The sequence below is a fragment of the Crinia signifera genome, chromosome 1 (assembly GCF_055691185.1).
Source record: "Crinia signifera chromosome 1, ASM5569118v1, whole genome shotgun sequence".
NCBI classification, from domain to species: domain Eukaryota; kingdom Metazoa; phylum Chordata; class Amphibia; order Anura; family Myobatrachidae; genus Crinia; species Crinia signifera.
In genome coordinates, this window is record NC_139217.1 from 114,308,182 (window position 1) to 114,335,881 (window position 27,700).

General features: G+C 42.4%; 1 protein-coding gene across 2 annotated transcripts in view; it reads left to right on the forward strand.

The window, feature by feature from the left end:
- TMEM131L (transmembrane 131 like) overlaps positions 1–27,700 on the forward strand; it is a 132,439-nt gene that overhangs the window by 8,944 nt on the left and 95,795 nt on the right. For both annotated transcript variants that reach the window (XM_083171894.1, XM_083171903.1), the window contains exons 3-4: positions 3,362–3,405; positions 15,301–15,363. In XM_083171894.1, coding sequence (XP_083028020.1) covers positions 3,362–3,405; positions 15,301–15,363 — 107 coding nt within the window. The remainder of the gene's footprint in view (positions 1–3,361; positions 3,406–15,300; positions 15,364–27,700) is intronic.

Consider the following 27,700-nt stretch of genomic DNA (forward strand, 5'->3'; position numbering starts at 1 on the left):
ACAATATATAAGCAGCACTTAATTAAGGTCACTGTAAATCAATATTTGTTCCTATATTGCCCTACAGGAGCTGCAGAGATACTGACGTGTTTCACGGTAATTTGGCGCGTTTCGTTGTAGTTAGCAATATCTACATATATTGCAAATTAATGTTTGTCACTCAATGGAAATATACGGTAAACCAACCTTTATATACATAATATTCATTTTTAGGGGGGTATTATCTTGTTTATATTATATCGGTCTGCCTCCTTTTTAAGGTGCCCATACACGGTGCGATGATCGCACTCGTTATGGGCTTGATCGCAATGCATGCGATTTGCGTGTGATGCGATCTGCGGGCAGTACAAAAAGTATGTGCAGTACATACTTTTTGTACTGTGCGATGCCCGTGGGAGCGCGCATCGCATTGCTCGGTGCTATCGCAGCGTGTATGGGCACCTTTAGTCAAATATTAATATATGATTAAAATATGAATTTGTTTGAAAATAATGACTATTGGATTGTCTATTTGCAGCATGTGCATATGATTTCCCTCATTAGTAGGATATAAAAACCCAGTGTGAATGAGACTAAATTGATAAAGCTGCATTGGATACGCAGTGGAGCATGTCTGTACTCTCTGCAGAGCGGGAGTTGCTGCAGCAGCTTCTGTATGATGCCCTGGCTGTAGAGCAGGGCTAGGCAAGTAATTTTTAATGGAGTCCGCATATCTTAAATTATTTTGATCGAGGTCCACAAAATCAAATATCTTTAATGTAATTAATAGCAAGTTTTTATTTTGGTGCTGAAACTTATACTACATTCCTTAAAATTTAAATATAAGTTTAAGCACCAAAATAAAAACTTGAGGCTTAAAACTTTAAAACGAGCCTGCACTGCTGAATAGCTTGACTTCAATCTCCTGTGCCTTTATATTTGTTTGCTGGGTCTTTGGGGTTCCTCCACATTGCGGTGCACGGAGGACTGGGATGCACTCAGAGCCTCAGCCTCCACATCAGTCACTTCCTGGGACGCCGCATCAGCCTGCTCACGTGACTCATGCAACCAATCGCTATAGTATTGGCACCATGGTGGGGGAAGGAAGATGGATGCTGTGGCCTCTCTGCAATCATTACAGCATGACTGCTATGCTACTGTAGCACTTCGGCACTAATCTATAGTCTAAAGAGGGTCCGGTTTCCTGTACTTCGTGGTCCGGAGTCGGACCGCAGTCCGCCAGTTGCCTACCATTGCTATAGAGGGTGCTGATGGTCACAATGTTGAATCAGTTGTTGAGTATTCTGTACTGTACACAGGGACATCGTGTCTTGCTAGTCCTGATTCAGATGTGGACAGAATAGCTATTGTTGCTACTTCCTTGAAATGATAATACAGTAGGAATATGTTACATTTAGATGCCTCGGTTAAATTTACACACCGACTATGGTGACGCACAAGCCACCCATTGCAGAGGCCTGGATATTTTTGTGTAACCATGGAGAACCCTGGGTGAAACTCTTCTGTTTAAATAAATGGATATCTTTGCTGCCCCTTCCCTAACCACAAATGGCATCAGACTCTCAATCACTGACAGTTTGATGACCATGACAGGACCAGTTCACGCATGGGCAGATCACTGGCGATTTTGCATGATATTGTAGATCTTTTATGATCTTAATAATTACCCCGTCTGTGTGGCTAGATTGGTCAGGGGATTTATCCGTTTGCTGTGGTAAGTCCTAATTTCCTATTTTTGCCACGGCCCCGGGAGCCCCGGCTCTGTCAGCGGAGGGGAGGAGGAAGGAAGCAACCAGACTTCTCTGGAAGGATTAAATATCTCCCAGTAACTTCTATTTTCTGTGCTGTATGTATGTATGTATGTATGTATGTATGTGTATAATACACACGACTGTGCTCCTTTTGCCTTTTATGGTCTATCTGTAGTATAGTGAGTATGTGTATATGTGAACACTACTCTGTATCATATATACTCAAAATTGTTCCCTTGTGAAGGTTCTGCGGTTTGCTAGTATACAACCAATGTGAATAAATGGTTAGCAGACATATATGCAAGTGTTACAGCATACAGTGAGGAAATATGCGCTATATAAGAAACTGTAAATAAATAAATATGACATGTGACTTCTCGGTGATGTTATTTATAAAGCTAGGTGTGTGTATGGAACTGTCAAATCACAATCATGCTGAGAGATTCTTACCCATCATCCTGTTGCTGTTTATGGTGCAGATGAGTTAGGGCAGAGACTAGAAGCTGCAGCCTTAAGGGCATAAATCCAAATAGATTGCCAATAGAACGTTTAGCAGTTAGTTTGGGGTTGAAAGTGGTTATATGTTCAGAATGCCAACATAACGTAATGTCTATATTGTGAGTGTTAAAATTAACGAAAATCCACATGGTGGACATTGTGATTGTTGTTATTCAGGAAGCCCACATTCTACCACACCCTGTGGTTTGGCAGGCTGACCTGCATTACAGTGTAGTTGGTAAACTGTTACAATCACACCTGAGATACAGGTTAAAAAAGTCTAGATCAGTTTCTCAGTTATGTTCAATGTTCCAATGTTAGGATTTGTATGGACAAGGGTTCTATGATTATAGGGCAGTTCAGTTGTTTTATACCACGTCCGTCACTAGGGGGTGCAAAATAGAGGAATTCAATTGTTGCTTTGTCCGGTCGTCCATTTCACCACAGGGTAGACATCTCTTATATTCCTCCTAAAGTGGCAAGAAAAAATGTGCAAAAAGTCTGTGATTTTAGGCATCAAATGGGATTTTGTGCACGCTAACCAGGACTTTAGACAGAAGGAGCCGCTATTCAGTGCTAAACCCTGTCTGTTTGGGAATTTATAGTAATTGGCCATCAAAAAAAGCCCCCATATAATTTCCTTAAGCAATTCTATCCAATTCCCTCCCCTTTATTCAGATGACACAAGACTGTCCCCTGTTCTGTTTCTACATTTACACAACCCTCTGACAACATTGCCTGTGTGACTGGGCCCATAGCCCGCCACAAACATTTTATCTCTGTAATCTGGCTGGACCAATGAACAATATGTAGCACTTTATCCTTATGTTATTCTGTTTACATATAGGTTGTAAGGTTATGATATTTGCCACTCTGTAATAACCATTTTATTTTCTATATTGTTCCTAGTTGTAAAGTGCAATGAAATATGCTGATGCTATATACCTAATAAAAATAAATACATTCATATTCCTATGACTTTACAGTACAGCTATTTGTCACTGCTGTATGTCTAAGTTTTTTTATTGTACAGTATAACTATATATGAATTGTATGTGGCTTTTTGTGATGAGCCGGTAAGGCATTATTTATAGTTTTTGTGTTGTTTTCAGACTGATTCCGATCAGAACACAGAGGAACATTTGCAGGAACAAAAGTAAGTGTCTGCATGTGTCTGCGTAGTTGTATTCTTCTGTCAGTCTGCTGCTAATAAACCTGAATTAACTTGACAGCAGAGTTCCATAAACTATACCAGTCTGATAAATACTTGTTCTGTGGTGTAATTTACCTATAGACTTAACTGGTGTGGCCAGGGGAAATTTTCACTTTTACTTTTTTGTTTCAATATAGAGAAAAAATGTAAGCACACTAATGGAGAGAGCATTACATAATCTGATTTACTTACTTCTAATGGCATTGTTAGATGTGACAGCTCCGCCAAGTGGACATGGAACAACCAACATGTACACTTTTCACTACTGTATATACTTTGGTAGGAAAGGCTTTCCTTTTTTAGTATGTTAGCTACATCTGAATAGTGTCTACTTGCTTCACTAATTAAAGAACATAAACTGTAAAAATTAAATACTTGTATGACATACTTGTTATACAACCATGATTGATTCATTCTTCATTTATCAAACTGAATGTTTACATTACTGTAATGTTTGCCTGTAGTTTTCATTCCCTTGGTACTTTTCTGTGAACAAACATATTGACTGTGCCACTCAGCATATTTGGTTTCAGTAGAAATGATTCAGTAGTTCTTCAGGACATGCTGATGTATTTTACTATACTATACTGTACATCCCCTCCATGTCCATAGATTCCCGGTTGTAAAATCACATCTTAATCCCCCTCCTCCTGTGGCCAGTGTACTTTTTTTTTTTTTTTTAAATTTTACCCCAACATAATATTGTGTGTTGGGTACACTGTTTATCAGTTCCGTTGCACAGTCTTTCAGGTGGCAGCTACCAGGTATACATGTATTTTAAAACTTGTTTGGCATACATTCATTGCTAGCATGTATAACTAGCATTTAAGGCTCCTACGGTAAACCCATGTGGCTAGGGCTATCTGGGAACATTAAGGCAGTGGTGATATTAGGGCAGTGGTTCCCAAACTGTGCGCCATGGCTCCCTGGGGTTCCTCGGTTTGGTGTTACAAGACCAACTAAAATTATTTATGGTCAATTATTTATGAACAAAATAAATCATAAAATGTGTACAAACAGAATCCTTTACCATGTAACCTAAGGATCACCTATAAACACAATTCACTTAATTTTTTTTTTTCTACATCTTTTTGGCCTAGGGGTGCCGTGAAAAAACTCTTGTACTCTATGGTGCCGTGATCAAAAAAGGTTGTGAACCCCTGTACTAGAGACATTGGGTTCTAATGTCACACCTGTTAATATGTGTTTTTCTAGCATGAACATAACATTGTATCGGAGGCCAGTTACTGTTTTTTTTTTTTTTAAACAGAACATTCATCTGTATAAAGCAAGAGATAAACTGTTTTTATTCCCTTGCACTGAATTGCCTGGCGTTTGTATGTCATTAACTGATTCATCCCATAAATCTGGCACCCAAGCTATTATGTAACAGCAGGCTCTCTGCTTTTATGTGTTTTTGATTACGGTAATACAGTGCTGGCTGCTGCTGTTTGTGGTTGTGTGTGCATCAGTCATCATGACGTGCATGCATACAGTGTAGTGATTTAAAGCAAAAATGATTCTTACGTCATCTTGTATTATGTTGAAGTTGGTGAAAAATATATAAAATTATAAAGGAGTAATATTACAAATCTATAATGTAACTCTAACCCTATCTTTTTTTTTTTTTGTTCTTGTATATGTTAGTGTCCTATTGGTGCTTCTAGCATATTTCTCCACCTAGTTCTTTAATCCCTCCTGTGAAAGCTCTGACCTCTTTTACCCCTTAATGAAAGTTGTATTACCAAGGTCTGTGGTGAGATGGCACTAGTGTTATGGTAGAGAACAGACCATAGATGTTAAAGCAAGCGGTGCCTGACCACCTGTTAAACTCCTACTCCTTTATTTACTACTTGAGCATTACAATTGGTTACAGTTAATAAATAATATACAGTGCGTATGAGTTGACACTCATCTACATAACTATAAATGAATGATGTTTGTGTGTATGGATGTTCCATGATAACCAGTGGCGGCTCGTACCTCTGTGGAGGAGGGGAGCTGCCGATGGCCTCTATGACGCCTCCCCGCTGCCGGTGCCTGCGGGTCCCCACTGCCAGTTCCGACCCCCGTCATGGTACCAGCGCATGCACTGGTCGCCAGCCTCTATGAACTGCTTCGACAGCAGTCCCTAGTAGCATATTCACGGTCCTGTGTCCGGCACATGTGCAGTATCGTCCTTGGTACTGCACATGCACAGCACCCATTTTTATGGACTGCAGCAGCCCATAGAGGCATTCCAGTGAAGCCAGTGCACAGACTGCATCTGGCTTCACACAGTGATGGACTTTACCTGGGAGGGCTGCAGCCCATAGGTAAAAACCGCCACTGATGATCACTTTGCACACTACCTTATCATCTTAAGGGACAATCTAAGTTCAAAGATGGGTTTAATTGGACATCCCCTTAAGGTTGATGTCATAAGGGTCCATGCTATTTCTGTTGTTTTCATGCATTGTGATATATGCTATTTGAAAGCTTATAACTTTCTGAATACCACCAGGGCTGCTGAAAGCAAGGCTGGGCTCCGGTAAAAAGAGGCATGCCAATGGGAGGGAGCGTGGCCAAAAATGTAGGGGTGCGTGCTTTGTGTCGGCGCACAGGCTGTTGATGCAGCTGCCTCTCTACTAAGTAGCGTGTGCTGTGCAGGGGAGAGAGGCTCTGATCTCTACTCCCACTGCCCGGTCTCTGCAGCAGGGGTAGGGGGGGGGGGGGGGCACGGGACCCGGCCCCCTCCAACAGACCCAGGGAAAAAGAAGCTGCCCCACACACACACACACACACACTCGACGGCACTGAATACAACACAATAAACAGACTCCCTTAAGTGGACTCTTAACCCCTTTAGTGGTGGGTTTTTCTGGGGCAGGACAAACTTACTCACCACAGAAGGGGTTTCTGCCAGCTTTGGCTGTTTGCGGCCACTTGGAGAGGTTCAGGGCAACTTGGGGCTCGTAAGGCACTCAGGTGTTCGGGCGCTCAGCCGTTCCTCTGTTCAGGCATTCCTGTGTTTGGACGCCCGGATGGCTGAGTGGCGACAGGTAGGATCGGCAAGGGGGTGGATGGAATTCAGCGACGGGGGGGGGGGGGGGGGGGGGGGGGGGGGGGGGGGGGGTGATGCGGCTTGCTACCCCTGCAGTCATCGAGACTGTTTACTTCCATTGGGGGCAATGAAGCTGAATGCAAGTTTTTTTTATTTTATTTTTTTTAGCTGTGGCAATTTGTTGCTGTTATCTGCATATCCTGCCTTAAGTACTCATTTCCTGAGCTAAACAAAACTGCGATCAGTTGAATTGACTTCTTTGACTAGTATTCAGGCCAAGTCTTTAATTGATACTAGAGAAAATTACCACTAGGCGCTCTGGATATAGAAAATGAACCAATTACATATACAAATATAATTTTTTTTTTTTATTATAAGATAAACTATACACATAAAGATAAACATTAAAGGAAAAATATATATCAAGAAAAAAATATAATAAAAGTAAAAAATAAATTAAATAAAAATAAAATTTATAAGTAAAATAAATATAGATAAATCTGCTCAAATGAGCATAAAATTAGGCACTGTAAAAAGCATCAAGGGTACACATAAATACCTAGTATTAAATTTCCGCTTAATAATTATAATTATAAGATGTTACTGTCCACACTGTGGGTTAATTAACACCTGTGGTTTTTAGAGTCCCAAGCAGTCCCTTAATCCTAAATGTGTGAAAAGTAGCAAGGAACAGTTGGTGTTTTGTAGCTCACTTACGTGTGCAAGTATGAGCCTCCCCTTTATGTGTGGGTGGCTTGCAGTCCGAGTTTATGTTGAATTGCCGCTTCGGTTGAATAGCTGGCTGGCACACTTTTAGTAGGTGAGCAATGTCCACATTTGCTCCGTGGTGTATGCAGCGTCTCCCTGATGAACCGCCGGGATGTGTAACCGGGTTAGGCTGTCCGAGCTTGATGGGGAGAAAAGGCTGTGATGAGCCGGGTAGGAGGCCATGTGTGGCCGAATATCAGCACCTGCCGGGATTTGAATGCGCCACTGCAGGTGTCTCTGTGCTGGGGGTTTGCTGAGTGCTAAGTGCACGATGTGCCGGGTCCCCTCGGTTTTTTCACTGATTTGAGACTGGAGCTTGTGGATCCTCAAGATGCGTTTCGACGCACACTGGGCTGCTTTATCAATTGGGCGGCTTTAGCAAGTCTTAAATTGCTTGTCCTTGGATGCGACAGTCAACAGGTCCAGAACATCAGTCCGCTCAGGTGAAATGGTGTGTAATTTATCTCTCATAATATCTCCATTGCACAGATATTTAAATCATCCACGTCTGCCAAAAAAACACCTGATTTGCCCTGGGGACACACTAGCAATCAAAGCAAAGCCAGTCAACCAACTAAAGCGTGACAAGTGTCGGGGCTATATTAATGAGTCTGTTCATATATATATATATATCAAATGTCAAAAGACACAGAACACAAAGGCAAATGAAAGTTATATAGTAAAAATTGTTCTGTAAGCAACATTCAAATTATAAATACCAAAGAGGGGTGTGGATCAGTTGGTCACCAGCAAATTGGTCGTCACCATTAGGTCAACATGCAGGAAGGTTGATATGAGTCTAGGTTGACGGAGGCATTAGGTCGATAGTCAAAAAGGTCGACATGGGGGTTTGCACGTTTCTTTTTTACCCGAATGTCTACACTGACACATGCCCATGTCGCTGCGCTCGCCATGCTTTGGGCTCGGAGCCTCGCTATGCTCAGCACACTATTTTGTTCTGCACACCAGTAGTATATGAGCCTGCCATTACACTCTTGCATCCTTTCTTTGGGCATTCTGCATTGGCGAGGCAGTCTCTTCTATTTCTCGCTTGTTTCCAGAACTCAGTCTTAGCACTTATGGGATGCATTTAGGACATGCGATACGTACTGATCCACTAGTAGACATTGATATAGAATACTTCACCAATGATATCATCGTTCCTTTCCATTGATGGCAGAAAACTATAGCCTGGACAACCATTATGTTTTGAACCATTGGTGTTCAGCACAGATGGGGACGTGACTGCAGTGTGCCAGTTAGGGGCAGAAGTCCAAAACCATGGGATGTCTGTCACCGCTGCATCATTTATTATTTTTTTACAGTTTCTTATATAGCGCAGCAAATTCTGTTGCGTTTACAATAGGAAACAGTGATAAAACAATCTAGAGCTATAGTTTTCTGGAAACTATTTAATGTATATATTAAACCTAAAATACCAAATTTTGGGGTGTTTCAATTGGAATTTAGCTCCTTGGCTAAGGGCCTGGGAACTGTTCAATTAATTCCTGTGTTGGCCACTTTGTCACACAAGAATGAATGGGATAAGCTGCACTCAGCAGCTTCTCCTTTGCCAAGTGCTGTGTATGACACAGTTACAACACACTCTGCACACGCGACAAGCCCTGAAGTCCCACTTAACGCATATTTTCTGCTCATACCTCAGAAGGGTTTGCGCTAATATTTGAAATAAATGCAGCTTTGGTGCTTTTTGCAAGTGAATAGCCCCGGGAGCTAAATTCCCCTGTAACCATTGAATTACCCCCTTTTAAATTTATCTAAAGCTAGTACGACTATAGTATTCTGGTACTTTGTTGGTTAACGAAGTAAATTGAATGCATTTTAGTGTTCATTCTAGCACCTGCCATCTTTGAAAACCCATGCAGTTCCTGTTCCCTGCCTGGGGTGTTGCTATCTGCTGTGTTGTTTCCAGCACAGGTCTGGTTTGCATATCAATGCTGATATACAGACCACACTGTGCAGGAAAGAGGAACTGCATGGGTTTTCAAAGATAGCGGGTGCTAGAATGAACACTACATTTAATAATCTGGTGGTGAATAAATGAAGCCATTTGCTGAATTCTGTTTCTCCAATGCTTTCATATAAACAAAAAAATAAAATGTATGCAAGATTTCATTATATCTTTGTATTTTGGTTAGTACAATTATTAGGTACCTTGTCTACTGATAACAGTTGACCTGCTTAATGTTGTTTGTATAGCATATGTTATGTGACTGTAGAGGGTACACACTGTGAGATCTGCACTAGTTTTCCATCCATCTTACTTATAGACGCAAAATCGAATAGAAAATGACATCGAAATTTTATGCCAAATGCTTTTATCCGCATTCGATGCAGATTCGATCCCAATGCGTGTTCACGTATAGTGGAAATCGAAAAGAAAAAGTCTTGCCAGATCTAACAGTGTATACGCACCTTTAGATGTACTATGAAATTATATTACTGTGCAATTAACACACTGGTTTGAAGTAACATGCAAACGACTAGAAAGTGCTAATTGCACAGTAATGATGTTTTAAACACTAAATTGTTGACCAATTTTTCCTTTAAGAATCTTCTCTCTCTCTCTCTCTCTCTCTCTCTCTCTCTCTCTCTCTCTCTCTCTCTCTCTCTCTCTCTCTCTCTCTCTCTCTCTCTCTCTCTCTCTCTCTCTCTCTCTCTCTCTCGATATAGATAGATATTGTATTGCAATATTTTAAATGGTAAAGTTATTGATATTTTTTTTTTAAACTACTATAGATTTCGAGTTAAAAAAATTGCACGTTTGCAGTTCACATATGTTCACACACACACACACACACGATATGGACCTCGTCTTGCGCTAGAAAGTGTAGATATTAGCTGCTACTCCGATAAGACTCCCCTGTTAGTGGGAGTCTGGCAAAAGGTACAAAAAAAGGGGGTTTATCGGAGAGCGCTGAGCTTAGTACCACCTAGTCACTTCAATACAGATTTCTTACTGCGTAAGACACTAATCACATTTGTAACAACAATTCAATGTCCCCTTCCCGAATGAAACGTGGAATCTGTTCACGGTAAAAGTTCTTTATTGAAACCCAACGCGTTTTGTCAGAACGACTTCTTCAGGGGTAAGACAGAATATTTTAAATGTATGGTCTATTCAGCGTTTAGAATCCATACAGGGTAACGGTAAAATCCGTAGATTGTAAAACCGGTGAAAGCCAAGCTGGCTTAGTGACTCGATGTGATTTGAGAGTATTTTCTGTGGGGATGGAGTCCTTGAAATTAGAGCTCACAGGGCCCCTAAATAGATGATTCTAGGGGAAGCCGTTTTTTAGCTTGGTGTAATGAATAACACCTGTAGGGATCAGATCCCAGACAACTGGACACTAGGAGTCGCTAGGGTAATGCCTTTATCGGGGGAAGCCCGTCTAGCTTTGTGTATTGTATAGTTTAGGGTGTGATCCTATGGTATAGGGTTTACCATACCAATATGGTGGAAAGATTGGGAAAGGCCACACCGGCCTTGTGTGTTAAAGATTCCCGTAGGGAAAAAACGATTCATACCAAGAACCCGACACGTTTCGTCTCTTTATGAGACTTCATCAGGGGTTTGATATTAATCTTTAAGCAATAAGAGATGTTTTTAACTTGTAAGGAAATTTGAACGATTAATTCACGTTGCATCTTGCAAATGTAACGATAATTAATACTGTAGTACATAGGTTCCCAAACGCAGTCCTCAAGGCACCCCAATGGTCCAGGTATTAAGTATATCCATGCTTGGCCACAGGTGACTTAATTAGTAACTCAGTCAGTCTGATTTAACCATCTGTGCTGAGCCATGGATATACCTAAAACCTGGACCGTTGGGGTGCCTTGAGGACCGCGTTTGGGAACCTCTGCTGTAGTACTTATTTCCTTAATTAGAGGATTTATTTTTTATAAGTATATGTAATTAGTCTTTATTCCGATAGTGTATCTGAACCGATTATGTGTGAAATGTGATCCCAATCACTAATAGACTTTAATAAAGGAATGACCCTCCGGATGGGTGAAACATACCGATATGGATCAGGGTGGCTGAGTGAGTCCCTTATTTTCTAACCTCCAACATAAGACCACTTTATTAACTTTAGGGTTTGAGACAATGGTGTGAACTGGTATCAGGACTCTAATTCTCAAACCTCAAAGTAAATAGTATAGAGTCCTGATACCAGTTCACACCATTGTCTCAAACCCTAAAGTTAATAAAGTGGTCTTATGTTGGAGGTTAGAAAATAATACAGGGTTAGCTGGTTTAAACCATGGTTTAGAATTCAGTTCCCGGTCTGTTTCAAAGCTTCAAATAAACCCCAAAAAAAGGTACTTGTTTCCTAGCACGGCGCCCGTCGGGTCCCATCGCATACCATAACTTAAGGTATGGGATGGGACCCGATTTTCGGGGTTTAAAGACGTTCCCCTACAATTTTAAAATCGGTCGCATCGCATGCCATTACAATGGCATGCCATGCGATGCGACGTGACCGACCTGATTTTACATTGTACAGCCACCCTGATGGCAGATTACAATGTAAAATGCCCCCCCAGTTCTGATTTTTTTTTTTTAATTGTATACCCACCATGATGGTTAATTAGTATGTCAAAAGCCCCCCCATTGTTAGCGCCATGACACGATCAACGCAAACCCGAAGCGTGGCGAGCGCAGCGGTACGCGTCCTCCGACCTTTTTTATACCCCCACTATACATGTCGGCGTGGAGTTGATTCTATATAGTGTGGCGAGCCACTGAGTCCGAAGCACGGCGAGCGCACGCGGAATACATGTGAAGTAATGCGTGTCCCCTCGTGGGGCTCGCTGCGCTCGCCACACTATATAAAATCAACTCCACGCCAACGTGGATAGTGGGGGTATGAAAAGGTCGGAGGACGCGTACCGCCGCCCCTCGCGGGCTCGCCACGCTTCGGGTTGGCGTTGATCGTGGCGTTAACAATGGGGGGGGGGGGGATTTGTCATAGTAATTACCCATCGGGGTGGGTATTCAATGAAAAATCGGTTCTGGGGGGGCATTTCACATAGGAATCAGCCTTCAGGGTGGCTGTACAACTAAAAATCAGGTCAAATCGGTCGCATCGCATGCGTTCTGGACGCATGCGATGCGACCGATTTTACACACCCAATGTCATACAATCTACATTGGTGGCGCCGTGCTAGGAAACAAGTAACAAAAATTCTACACTAGCTGAAGATAATTGAGCAAGTCCAAAGTTGTTAAATAATGGGAAATACAATAGGATGAGCAAATTTTTGGAGAGAATCTTGATTCTAGGTAGACTTAGCACCTTTCTTATCTGTTTACCTTCCCATATCTTGGGTGTGTGTGTGAGTGATTTACTGAATTGGCTCAGCTTACTTTTAGAAAAAGAACACAAGCAACAAGAATGTGGCATTCAGGGATTCCCTTTTTATGAAGAAGTCACAACAAATATATAAAAATGTAAAAAATATATATATATATATTTTATTTGGTTTAAACCAGCAAACCCAATAAAGAAAGGTCCCTTTCCTGAGCAGACCCCAGACTACAGGTAACTCCAAGTTTGTGGTTGTCAAAGTACAAGCAAGCGTTACCTGTAACAAGCAAGTTTCCAGGGTTTTGGGCAAAATAATATAAAAAAATGTTTTTGCTCCAGCAGACTGGCAATCAGCTGTGTATACATATCCAAGAAAGACATTTGCCACATTTGTGCTGATTGCCTGAGAGTTCCTCCCCTCCAAATGATATAATCACAAAGCAATTGCATGGTTTGGTAACCTGCAGTGTATGAATACTTTTCCTTACTGTTTTGTATATAATAATCTTCCACTTGGTTTAGGTTTTCTAACAGTTGATTTGCCTTTGTTATAATGAATATGGCAGAGTATTTCCAAGACCACTATTAGGAGCACCAGCATCTGTTACATACAGATGGCAGTGTACAGTATTACATAGATCTAACATTTTAGCTGATTGCTACAGGCGGAAGGTGACTGTAGACATACTGTATCACATAATTCACATGCTACTGTATACTTGATGTTAAGGCCCCATCCACTAGTGCGGTATGACCTGTTTTCATGCAATTGCAATGCTTTTCTGCAACTGATCGCATGAAAACTGGCACATCGCAGGTGATTTTTGTGCGATTGCGATGCCAAGATCTCATTGGCTGCCACGAATATTGGTTGCAGCCTGTTATCGCATGAGATACATTGCATGCAAAAGGACCGCATGCAATGCATCTTATGCGATCCTGTCCTCTGGGAATGTCCCGCCCACATTGCAACTAAAACACATCCAATTGATTGCTCAGACACATCTCCCTAGTGGATGGGGGCCTTTAGAATCATTTATCAGAATCAATTATTTTTTTTAGTGTAAAATAACTATGCTATGGTTTCTACATTCAGCCATTCACAGCACAATCACAAGCTATTTATAGGGTACAACTGTTTTACATATTGTTATCTAATATTCTAGCAAAAGGCAAGGACATTTGGACAAAATAACTAGTATTGGTTATGCTTGAAAGTCATTGGGAGAAATACAATTCCCATCACTGCGATTTAACTCCCAGGTGAAGTGCGTGGAGTTATTCAGTTAAGGCCCATACACACTTGACGATTTTCAGCTGAAAATCGGTCAAAACAGCCGTTTTGAGCGATTTTCAGCTGAAAATCGCCTAGTGTGTATGCCCCAGAGATTGCCGACTAGCGATGATGCGCGCTCCCGCATCATCGCTAGCAAAGTGGGCAGTCTGCTGGTTTTACCAGCACATCTAGCGATGATGGCTGGTTTTTCAGCCATCATTGCTAGGTGTGTACGGCCGCCGGGCTGAAAGATAAGAGACTTTCAGCCCAGCTGACCGCCCTGCACACTCCCTCCCTCCCCCTGCTACATACTCAACACCGCTCACCAGCGCCGCCCTGCTCGTCCGCACCGCCCCAATCCCTCCCTCTGCCAATACTCACCCGGCCCCGCTCCAACGCTGTCTGCTGTGGCTCACACTGCTGCACGGAGAGCAGGCATCTGACAGGGCGCCCCGGACATAGCACACATCTGACAGATCGCCCCGCCCCCCGGCTGACTGGCCACTCCCTCCTCCTCCCTGCTGAGTATAGACACAGCCACTGCCCACCAATGTTTTTTAAGGCAGTAATATATACATTGCTGGCACATGCCAGCATTGTATATATTACTGAAACAACGTTATTAATAAGCCACTGCCCACCAATGTAATGTATATGCCAGTAATGTATACATTGCTGGCACATGCCAGCAATGTATATATAACTGGCACCCCTGCCCACCAATGTATATTTTGTTTCTACCTATGTGCACGGCAGCAAATGAAATCGCAGCCGTGCAGGTGGGTGTGATTTCACTCTGGCGGTGCGGCATGGGGTGGCGTTTACCCAGGGCTGTGCCATACATGGCAGCGCCCCAGGCGGGGAGAGGTGGCCTCGCTGCTCACCGGGGGAGGGGGGAGAGGTGATGCGGTGGCCGCCGCCAAGTCCGGGGGTGAGGGTTGTGAAGAGGCCCCTGTGGGGGCCGAGTCCGGGGTAGGGGGGGGGGGGGGGGGGGGGGAAGAAATGCACTGAATAAAATGGACCCTGCTTCCCACCCTTGGAATTCAAACCCTGCCTATTATGTAAATAGCCTTATAATGAAAGATTTTCAGCAAAGTCTTTTGCCTCCTGAAAATCTTTTGCTCTTTGGGAAAAATAGTTCAGTGTGTACGCACTACTTTGGTGAAAGATATATGTATCAGAGATTTTGGCAAAGTCTTTTGAAATTAAAATCTACAAGTGTGTATGGGCCTTTAGTCCTGTGGTAAACCTGTGTTATTTCTGCTGATGCTGCAAGCCAAAAATCTGTAATATTTTGGGACGGTGTGTCATTTAGTATATTTCAGTTGTCCTTATACATGCAATGCATTAATGTATACAATGTATATTATCACTGTTTTCTTCATTTATGTTTCTTCAATTTTTTTTTCTTTTAGCATTGCAAGGCCTAGTGGGAGGGCCTTATATCTGCAGCCTTCTGTTCTGGACTTTGGAATCCAGTAAGTATGAGTTTAGGATCCTACACTCCTTCTAAATAGTGGAAAGTACCTACAGCAACCAACCAGCATCTAAATGAGCATTTATCAAATACATTTTATAAATGGACAGGTAGTAGCTGGTTACGTTGCTATAGGCAACTTGTCCATTTTTCCCTCTAGAAATTTGATACCAACTCCATCTAACTTCTCATCAATGTAAATTAATTTAAACAGTGACATATGCTGAAAATCTGTATTTTATAAGGGAAGCAATAACCCCTGACTTTATTTACTTCCCCCACCCGCTTATGGTGCATACAATAGAGATGAAATGCAGGCAACGGGTTCCCTTGAACTCCCAGACCAACAATACGGTGCATGTACACTGGACGATTTTGCAAAGGATGCTGGCAGAAGGTTTAAATGTCTGCAACAAACCCGAATGGTTCAAACAGTTGCTGGTTTAATTACACACCTTTTGTCTTAACTGCTCAATTGCGCATCAGATCAGATTAATAGATTGTCACTGCTGCACCAAGGATGTGCCTCCCCCTCCCCACAAGAAGAAAATTAAGAACTCATGGTATAGAATATCAAAGCCCTATAATAAGTGCTACAATTTTTTTCGGATGGTTCTCCATGCCAGACACAGGTGTATGGCAATTGCATAGCAGCCTCCGTCTAATCCTCACATAGGGGGTTATTTTGGTTCACTCTTACTGACTAATTCCTTTTTAGATGGACAAAACCATGTGCACTGCAGGTGGGGCAGATGTAACATGTGCAGAGATAATTAGATTTGGGTGGGGTTTTTCTTCAAAGTGAGATCTATATTGCAGTGTACAAATAAAGCAGTCAGTATTTTCCATGCACAGAAACAAAATAACTCACCCAAATCTAACTCTCTCTGTACCTTTTATATCTGCTCCCCTGCAGTGCACATGGTTTTGTCCATCTAAGAAGGAATTTGTCAGAAAGAGTGAACCAAAATAACCCCCATAGAGCTGGAACAGACCGCTAGGGCAGAATGCACCCGAGTTCGGCACCAGTGCGGGATGTTGGACGAACGCAGATGTTTATTTTTTTTTTAAAAGGGAAATCACTTAAAAGGTGAAACCATGCCTTGTAAGCAATTGCCTCTTTTAAAAAACATCTAACTTTGACCGGCATACCGCACTGTCGCTGAACTCGGGCGGCATTACTTTCTGCCCCATGACTGTACCTCTATCACTCATCCAACACAAGTCGATGCTTCAGTGCATCTATGTCAATGTGCAGCCCATACACTTGTGAGAGATAGGGTACAATCATGTGATTTTAATAATTTTTAGAGCAAAAAAAATATATATAACTAGCATCTAGCAAATGGCAGCAGGAATATAATAAGATCATTCTAATTACCTATCCTGGAAATAGTTTTGATATTTTACTGCCTGTCATTGCTTTCATATACTGTATATTGTGAGCTACATCTGCAGTATTTTGTAGCAGACACGTAGGTAGGCATGTACAGTATTTAGAGCTGTATAGAGGTCTTATGTATGAAATAAGGAAATTTCAATATTTTCTATGTTACACACCTGGAACCTCATTTGATAAAATGCCTTGATACATGGAACTTGCATATGGGAGCATTATGTCTGCCCTCTGCAAGGAATACCACAATGTGGCAACTGTCTCCTTCAGACATTGCAAACTGCGGCATTTAAGGGTAGAGAAGGGGGGGGGGGGGGTACTGTATTTTCAAAGCAGCTCAACCTTAATAAATGTTCTTTTGGAATAAGTACTTTACATTTAATAAAATGTTAAAGATTTAGAATTCTATTTATCATGCAGTGAAATCTCCACCACTTCCCTTTATGTAACAATAGTGATCGTGTGGGGAAATGTGGTCTCTTAATGTTTGTTCCTGCTGTCACCATAGAGCAGAAAAGTGAATATTTCAAACAGCCAAAAAAGCTTATATGTCACCAAGGGCCTTATTCTGGTTCACTCTCAGAGGCAAATTCCTTCTTAAATGGACAAAACCATGTGCACTGCAGGTGGGGCAGATGTAACATGTGCAGAGAGAATTAGATTTGGGTGAGTTATTTTGTTTCTGTGCAGGGAAAATACTGGCTGCTTTATTTTTACGCTGCAATATAGATCTCGCTTTGAAGTAAAACCCCACCCAAATCTAATTCTCTCTGCACAAGTTACATCTGCCCCACCTGCAGTGCACATGGTTTTGTCCATTTGAGAAGGAATTTGCCTCTGAGAGTGAACCAGAATACGGCTCCAAGTAACAGTTTTTAGATATTATTGACTATACCCAGCAGTGGGGGAGCAGGCCTTACCTGATCCCTGCTGTACTATGCTGGTTATATGTGTCCATCCATAGGCCGACATACACAAGCAAAAGGTCGACAACATTTTTTAATTTCTTTTTTTTTGGGCGGTGGGGACTTTTATACTTCTCATTCCAAGTCGGAGTCCACTTGGATGGGAAAGTGGCCTAAAGCATGGCGAGCAGAATGCTACACTAATTGGAGTCCGACATTTTGGTGTTGAACTAAGGACTGTATACCATAATCCTGATTATGCATGCACATATTGCTCTACTCTCTAATGCTGCTTTCCCACTGCAGACCCGTTTTAAGTTACAGGTAATCTTAAACGGTATTTAGCATTCCCACTGCAGCAGATTACAGTTTTAAATGCCATTTAAGTACCATTCCCATTGCAGGTAAAACGTTTTAGCTCTTCAAAACGTTTTTACAGCACAAATGAGTGCCTGTGACTTTAATGGGCTTAAAAAGGTGCACACCTACAGCTGTTTTCACATAATAAAAGGAGGGGGAGGGGCCAGTGGTGCGTACAAATCCCGCAGCCGTCAACATTTGTGCTATGTGTCGGCTCAATTTAACCCATGGTGGACAGTAAAATATACATTGCTGGCCAGTGCCAGCTTTGTATATATTACTGCCTAATAACTAAATCATTGGTGCCCAGTGGTGCCTGTAATAAATAGATTGCTGGCATGTGCCAGCAATCTATATATTACTGGCTTAGGTTTGTCATTGGTGCCCAGTGGTTCCAGATATATATAGATTGCTGGCATGTGCCAGCAATCTATATATTACTGTCTTAGGTTTGTCATTGGTGCCCAGTGGTTCCAGAAATATATAGATTGCTGGCATGTGCCAGCAATCTATATATTACTGGCTTACAAAATAAAACATTGGTGGCCAGTGCTGCTCCGCGTGGAGCAGGACGGAGGGAGGTGGGGCATGTGGCCGGAGCCGGCCAGCGTCGCTAACGGCATCCAGCCGCAGCAGCAGCCAGCCGGACACAGCGGGGCAGCGTGGACAAGTGAGTATGACAGGAGGGGGGGGGGGGCGGGGGGTGGCAGCGGGGCGTACCGCCGGGCTGAAAGTGGTTAATCTTTCAGCCCGGCAGCGTACACACACGGAGATGATGGCTGAAAAAATCAGCCATCATCTCTACCGTTTAAGAGGCATTCCCATTGCCTCTTAAACGGTAGATTACCGTGTAAAACCCTGCTCTGAAAACGGGTTGAAATACCGTTTAACTTTAAACGGTATTTCAACTCTGGCGCTTTCCCACTGCAGCCTTAAACGGTATTTTGCCCTCAAAAATCGGCAAAATACCGTTTTAAGGCTGCAGTGGGAATAAACCCTAGTAGACAGAGGAACTGCATGGTCATTTGTGGTACAACCTCAATCTGTAATGCAGCAACAAATGGTAAGAGCAACTATGATGGACATAACCCCTAAAGCAGGCATGTCCAAACGATGGCCCTCCAGCTGTTGTGAAACTACACATCCCAGCATGACTTGCCATAGTTATAGCATTCCCTAATAGACAAACTGTGGCAAGGCATGATGGGACTTGTAGTTTCACAACAGCTGTTGGGCCATAGTTTGGACATGCCTGCCCTAAAGTAATTTTTGATGCTTCCCCCATCGGTGCTACCAAATAGTTTAGTTTAGTAACTTTGGGAAAGCCTTCAATTTTAAGGTCCATTCACACTGGCCATTTGTGCCCAGCGTGTATGGACAGCGATGATGTTAAAATCACTAGCCTGAAAATCACTCCGAGCATATACACAGCAATTTCCCCCCTGGCCAGTGATTTTTACAGGGGGAGGATAACTTTACATAGCAGGATGCTATGGAAAGCCGTCTACCCTGTCGCTCATCTGCTGGTGATATCAGCAGGTGAGGTGCAGCAGCCGGCAATGATAAACCGCTGGCCGGTACACACCAGGTGGCTTTTGAGCTGAGAGCAGTGCAAATAGTAAAACAGAGCTGCTTTACAGTTTATAGTAGTGTTGAGTATGCAGTAATTGTTTGGATTGTATACACATTGTAATGATATTAGTACTTTCATATGTAAAGCTCCGTGACCCATTTCTTGACTGTTCTCAAGAGCATAAAATAATTAGTATAAAAGCTGAACAAAATGTACTAACCAGTGAGAGGAACATCCTTAATTCCAAAAGCATGCATTTTGTCAAATCTATCTGGGGTGCAAGACCAAACAAAAAAAACGACAGAAACTGGTTTTGCACAGAGACAAGCTGAGGCATAGGACAGTGATTCTGTGAGAGCACGTTTACACATTAGCCCCACGGGTGCACATAGCCTAGTTTGTGAAACCATTATGTTAACCCCTTCCTGACAGAGCCAGTTTTTGCGTTGCTGACAGAGCCCTTTTTTTCAAATCTGACATGTCTCACTTAAGTGGGGATAACTTTTTTTTGCTTTTACTTATCCCAGTGATTTTGAGATTGTTTTTTCGTGACACATTGTACTTCAAATTAGTGGTAAATTTGGGTCGATACAGTCTGTGTTTTTTGTGAAAAATACCAAAATATCGTGAAAAAATGGAAAATTTAGCGATTTGCAAAATGTTAAATTTTCTGCTTGTGAGACAAATAATCTTACCACTCAAAATAGTGAATAACTAACATAGACCATATGTCTACTTTATGTTGACATCATTATTTCAACTTCCTTTTAATTTTTTGGGACACTAGGAGGCTTACAATATGAATAGCAAATTCTCAAATTTTCAAGAAAATTTCAAACACTGATTTTTTTAGGGACCAGTTCAGTTCTGATGTGACTTTGAGGGACTTGTATGTGAGACACCCCCATAAATGATGCCATTTCAAAAACTGCACCCCTCACAGTATTCAAAACAGCATTTTGGAAGTTTGTTAACCCTTTAGGTGTTTCACAGGAATTAAAACAAAGTGTAGGTGAAATTTCAAAATTTCTTTTTTTTTGCAGATTTGCAATTTTAATACATTTTTCTAAGGAACACAGTACATTTTACTAGAGAAATGTGACTGAAAATTGATTCCCCCAATTCTTTTGTTTTCATAAATATCCTATATGTGGCCCTAGTGTGCACGGTGACCAAACCACAGGCTTCATAATAGAAGGAGCACCTACTTGATTTTGGAGCCTCCTTTTTATGAGATTATTTTTTAGGCACCATGTAGGTTTCTAGGCACCATAAGATGCTAAAAGTTAGGAACCCCCCCACAAGTGACCCCATTTTGCAAACTACACCCCTCAGGGAATTCATCTAGGGGTATAGTGTACATTTCAAACCCCCAGGGGTTTCACCAATTGTGGTACAACTGGGCAGTGAAAATGAAAAATTATTTTTTTTACACAAAAATACAGTTCTGGCTCCAAATTTGTCATTTTCAGAAGGTATGAAGGAGACAAAGCACCCCAAAATCTGTGCCCCAATTTCTCCCGAGTACGGCAATGCCTCACATGTGACCAAAAAATACCAGTTGGGTGCATGGCAGGACTCAGAAGGGAAGGAGTGATTTTTGGATTTTGCAGCTCAGATTCTGGTGGAATTTTGGTGGGTGCTATGTCGCATTAGCAAGACCCCCAAAGCACCAATACAGTGGAACCCCCCCACAAGTGACCCCATTTTGCAAAGTACACCCCTCAGGGAATTCATCTAGGGGTATAGTGTACATTTCAAACCCCCAGGGGTTTCACCAATTTTGATACAAGTGGGCAGTGAAAATGAAAAATTACATTTTTTTACACAAAAATGCAGTTCTGGCTCAAAATTTTTCATTTTCAGAAGGAATGAAGGAGAAAAAGCACCCCAAAATCTGTGCCCCAATTTCTCCCGAGTACGGCAATGCCTCACATGTGACCAAAAAATACCAGTTGGGTGCATGGCAGGACTCAGAAGGGAAGGAGTGATTTTTGGATTTTGCAGCACAGATTCTGGTGGAATGAATGGTGGGTGCTATGTTGCACCAATACAGTGGAACCCCCCCACAAGTCACCCCATTTTGCAAAGTACACCCCTCAGGGAATTCATCTAGGGGTATAGTGTACATTTCAAACCCCCAGGGGTTTCACCAATTTTGATACAAGTGGGCAGTGAAAATGAAAAATTACATTTTTTTACACAAAAATGCAGTTCTGGCTCAAAATTTTTCATTTTCAGAAGGTATGAAGGAGAAAAAGCACCCCAAAATATGTGCCCCAATTTCTCCCGAGTACGGAAATGCCTCACATGTGACCAAAAAATACCAGTTGGGTGCATGGCAGGACTCAGAACGGAAGGAGTGATTTTTGGATTTTGCGGCTCAGATTCTGGTGGAATTTTGGTGGGTGCTATGTCGCATTAGCAAGACCCCCCAAGCACCAATACAGTGGAACCCCCCCACAAGTCACCCCATTTTGAAAACTACACCCCTCAGGGAATTCATCTAGGGGTATAGTGTACATTTCAAACCCCCAGGGGTTTCACCAATTTTGATACAAGTGGGCAGTGAAAATGAAAAATTACATTTTTTACACAAAAATGCAGTTCTGGCTCGAAATTTTTCATTTTCAGAAGGTATGAAGGAGAAAAAGCACCCCAAAATCTGTGCCCCAATTTCTCCCGAGTACGGCAATGCCTCACATGTGACCAAAAAATACCAGTTGGGTGCATGGCAGGACTCAGAACGGAAGGAGTGATTTTTGGATTTTGCAGCTCAGATTCTGGTGGAATTTTGGTGGGTGCTATGTCGCATTAGCAAGACCCCCCAAGCACCAATACAGTGGAACCCCCCCACAAGTCACCCCATTTTGAAAACTACACCCCTCAGGGAATTCATCTAGGGGTATAGTGTACATTTCAAACCCCCAGGGGTTTCACCAATTTTGATACAAGTGGGCAGTGAAAATGAAAAATTACATTTTTTTACACAAAAATGCAGTTCTGGCTCAAAATTTTTCATTTTCAGAAGGTATGAAGGAGAAAAAGCACCCCAAAATCTGTGCCCCAATTTCTCCCGAGTACGGAAATGCCTCACATGTGACCAAAAAATACCAGTTGGGTGCATGGCAGGACTCAGAACGGAAGGAGTGATTTTTGGATTTTGCAGCACAGATTTTGGTGGAATGAATGGTGGGTGCTATGTTGCACCAATACAGTGGAACCCCCCCACAAGTCACCCCATTTTGCAAAGTACACCCCTCAGGGAATTCATCTAGGGGTATAGTGTACATTTCAAACCCCCAGGGGTTTCACCAATTTTGATACAAGTGGGCAGTGAAAATGAAAAATTACATTTTTTTACACAAAAATGCAGTTCTGGCTCAAAATTTTTCATTTTCAGAAGGTATGAAGGAGAAAAAGCACCCCAAAATCTGTGCCCCAATTTCTCCCGAGTACGGCAATGCCTCACATGTGACCAAAAAATACCAGTTGGGTGCATGGCAGGACTCAGAAGGGAAGGAGTGATTTTTGGATTTTGCAGCTCAGATTCTGGTGGAATTTTGGTGGGTGCTATGTCGCATTAGCAAGACCCCCCAAGCACCAATACAGTGGAACCCCCCCACAAGTGACCCCATTTTGCAAACTACACCCCTCAGGGAATTCATCTAGGGGTATAGTGTACATTTCAAACCCCCAGGGGTTTCACCAATTTTGATACAAGTGGGCAGTGAACATGAAAAATTACATTTTTTACACAAAAATGCAGTTCTGGCTCAAAATTTTTCATTTTCAGAAGGTATGAAGGAGAAAAAGCACCCCAAAATCTGTGCCCCAATTTCTCCCGAGTACGGCAATGCCTCACATGTGACCAAAAAATACCAGTTGGGTGCATGGCAGGACTCAAAAGGGAAGGAGTGATTTTTGGATTTTGCAGCTCAGATTCTGGTGGAATTTTGGTGGGTGCTATGTCGCATTAGCAAGACCCCCCAAGCACCAATACAGTGGAACCCCCCCACAAGTGACCCCATTTTGCAAACTACACCCCTCAGGGAATTCATCTAGGGGTATAGTGTACATTTAAAACCCCCAGGGGTTTCACCAATTTTGATACAAGTGGGCAGTGAAAATGAAAAATTACATTTTTTACACAAAAATGCAGTTCTGGCTCAAAATTTTTCATTTTCAGAAGGTATGAAGGAGAAAAAGCACCCCAAAATCTGTGCCCCAATTTCTCCCGAGTACGGCAATGCCTCACATGTGACCAAAAAATACCAGTTGGGTGCATGGCAGGACTCAGAAGGGAAGGAGTGATTTTTGGATTTTGCAGCACAGATTCTGGTGGAATGAATGGTGGGTGCTATGTTGCACCAATACAGTGGAACCCCCCCACAAGTCACCCCATTTTGCAAACTACACCCCTCAGGGAATTCATCTAGGGGTATAGTGTACATTTCAAACCCCCAGGGGTTTCACCAATTTTGATACAAGTGGGCAGTGAAAATGAAAAATTACATTTTTTTACACAAAAATGCAGTTCTGGCTCAAAATTTTTCATTTTCAGAAGGAATGAAGGAGACAAAGCACCCCAAAATCTGTGCCCCAATTTCTCCCGAGTACGGCAATGCCTCATGTGTGACCAAAAAGTGGCAGGACTCAGAAGGGAAGGAGTGATATTTGGATTTTGCAGCACAAATTCTGGTGGAATGATGGTGGGTGCTATGTCGCATTAGCAAGACCCCCAAAGCACCAATACAGTGGAACCCCCCCACAAGTGACCCCATTTTGCAAACTACACCCCTCAGGGAATTCATCTAGGGGTATAGTGTACATTTCAAACCCCCAGGGGTTTCACCAATTTTGATAAAACTGGGCAGTGAACATGAAAAATTACATTTTTTTACACAAAAATGCAGTTCTGGCTCAAAATTTTTCATTTTCACAAGGAATGAAGGAGACAAAGCACCCCAAAATCTGTGCCCCAATTTCTCCCGAGTACGGCAATGCCTCATGTGTGACCAAAAAATACCAGTTGGGTGCATGGCAGGACTCAGAAGGGAAGGAGTGATTTTTGGATTTTGCGGCTCAGATTCTGGTGGAATGAATGGTGGGTGCTATGTGGCATTAGCAAGACCCCCGAAGCACGGTGAAATTATGAACCTAATATTCCATAGATGTGTGGTATATTTTAAAACACTCCTTTATACATAGGCCGGGTTTGTCGGGGCAAGTGTCACACTGGAAAATAGTTTGCTTTCTTATTCCCTTTTTATAGCAAACTTTGCACCTTTTTTGTGTCCTGCCCTTTTTTCCAGTGGAGGGGATTTCATCAGGAAAATGCTGCCCTGGTACAATACGGGGGCCAGTACTAGAAGTACTGGGGCCCTCTGCCTGCTGGTTCCCAAATATTAGGCCCTTTATGACTTCCTCTTGAAAGTGCATAAATGTCCCCCTCTGGCCGGTAGAACGGAATAGCACGTAAGAGTTATACAGTGCCATCTGGATGATATACACGGCCACCTTCTTGTACCAGATTTTTGTTTTCCGCAGGGCACTGTACGGCTTCAGTACCTGATCTGAAAGATCCACTCCGCCCATGTACCTATTGTAATCCAGGATACAATTAGGTTTGGAAGTGTGGGTACTGGTACCTCGTACAGGGACGGAGGTGGTACTGTCTCCGTGAATTGTTGTCAGTATAAGGACATCCCTCTTGTCCTTATATTTGACCAACAACATATTTTCGTTGCATATTCCCCTGCTTTCACCCCTTCTCATTACTTGGGCAATGTGCGTTTTTGGGAGGCCTCTTTGGTTCTTGCGCACAGTACCGCAAGCTGGTGTACCTCTTGAACCAAGGGCCTTAAACAGGGGGATGCTAGTGTAAAAGTTATCCACATAGAGGTGATAACCTTTATCCAGGAAGGGGTGCACTAAATCCCAGACAATTTTCCCACTAACACCTACGAGGGAGGGGGGGCATTCTGGCGGTTGAATTCTTGAATCCTTCCCTTCATAAACCCTAAACCTGTGGGTGTACCCTGAGGTGCTTTCACACAGCTTATACATTTTTATGCCATACCTTGCCCTCTTACTGGGAAGGTACTGGCGGAATTTAACCCTTCCTTTAAAATGTATAAGGGACTCGTCGATACAAATAAATTTTTCAGGGATGTACACCTCTTCAAATTTGGCACTGAAATGATCAATGACCGGCCTGACTTTGAATAGCCGGTCAAAGGTGGGATCATCTCTGGGTGGGCACTGTGCATTATCGGTGTAATGTATAAATTTAAGAATTGTCTCAAATCGAGTCCGGGGCATGGCCATACGGTAAAATGGAGTACTGTACAGAACATCTGTACTCCAATATTGCCTAATTTCTGGCTTTTTTACTATGCCCATATGAAACACCAGACCCCAAAACGTCATCATCTCTACTGCATCTACAGGGGTCCACCTAGCAAATGATGACGTGGGGTTTTGAGCAATAAACTGCTGGGCATATAAATTAGTTTGGTCCACCATTAAATTTATAAAATCATCAGAGAAAAATAATTTGAAAAAGTCAATTTCTCTGAGACCTGTGGAATCAAATTGGATTCCTGGCATGGCCAAAAACTCAGGAACCTGGGGCTCAAAATTGTCTGGTGGTGGGGTCCATACTAGATCAATTATTGGGGGGGGAATCTCAGCTGATCTACGGGGGCGTCTTTGAGGGGGTCCCTCATCACCAGAGGAGGAAGAGGAGCTTAAGACGAATCCTTCAAATTCCCCGCTTCCCTCACTGGCTGTGTCAGAGTCAGAGGCAAGCATGGCATATGCCTCCTCCACTGAATACATTCTCCTGGATGACTGGGAGGACATTTGGGAGGACATTTGGGAGGACATTTGGGATGCCATTTTTATTTTTGTGTTACTGGTAGTGAAATGTTTCAACACGTGTATAGTGTAGGGGGGGGTACAAACTTTATTTCAATCCGGGGGGTATGTAGTGTGTAGTGTGTATGTGGTGCAGAAAAAAAAAATACTTTATACCAATAAAAAAAAAAAAAAAATGAAGGGGTTAAAAATAAAAAATTGAAGGGGTTAAAAAAAAAAAAAAAGGTCCTGCGCCAAAAATTGAGCACAGATGTTGGTCAGTAACGTCTGTCACTGAACAGCGCTCAAAGGCAACAGGAATCTGATAAAAAAAAAATAAAAAATAGATCAACCCTGTGCCGAAAAAGCTGATCAGTGATGTACGTCACTGATCGGCGCACAGTGGCCACAGGACACCCACAAAATCAGTGTGTGTAAAAAAAAAATTAAAAAAAGTCCCCACAGCACTCACAAAAAAAAAAAAAGGTTATCAGTGATGCGACACTGATTACCAGTGAGGGACAGCAGGTGCACAACCTTTGGTGCAACTGACAGTGCAACTGGCAGCAACTGACAGGTATATATATAAAAAAAAAAACCTCTGCGCCCCCAAAAAGTTGCTGATCAGCACAGATATACTGATCAGCACAAAAGGGGGGGTAGCAGACACAAAATATACACTCTCTATCACTCTCTGTCACTATCTCTCTCTATCTCTCTATCTCTCACTATCTATCACTCTAGGACACTGCAGCAGCAGCACTGACAGTTATATGTATAAAAAAAAACTGCACCCCCAAAAAGGGGGGGTAGCAGACACAAAATATACACTCTCTATCACTCTCTGTCACTATCTCTCTCTATCTCTCTATCTCTCACTATCTATCACTATCTATCACTCTATGACACTGCAGCAGCAGCACTGACAGTTATATATATAAAATAAAACCCCTGCACCCCCAAAAAGGGGGGGTAGCAGACACAAATCTCTCTATCTCTCTACCTCTCACTATCTATCACTATCTATCACTATCTATCACTGTATGACACTGCAGCAGCAGCACTGACAGTTATTTATATATAGAAAACCCCTGCACCCCCAAAAAGGGGGGGTAGCAGACACAAAATATAGCTCTCTCTGTCACTATCTCTCTATCTCTCTCTATCTCTCTCTATCTCTCTCTCTATCTCTCTATCTCTCTATCACACTGCAGCAGCAGCAGGAAGTCTCAGGAAGTCAGAT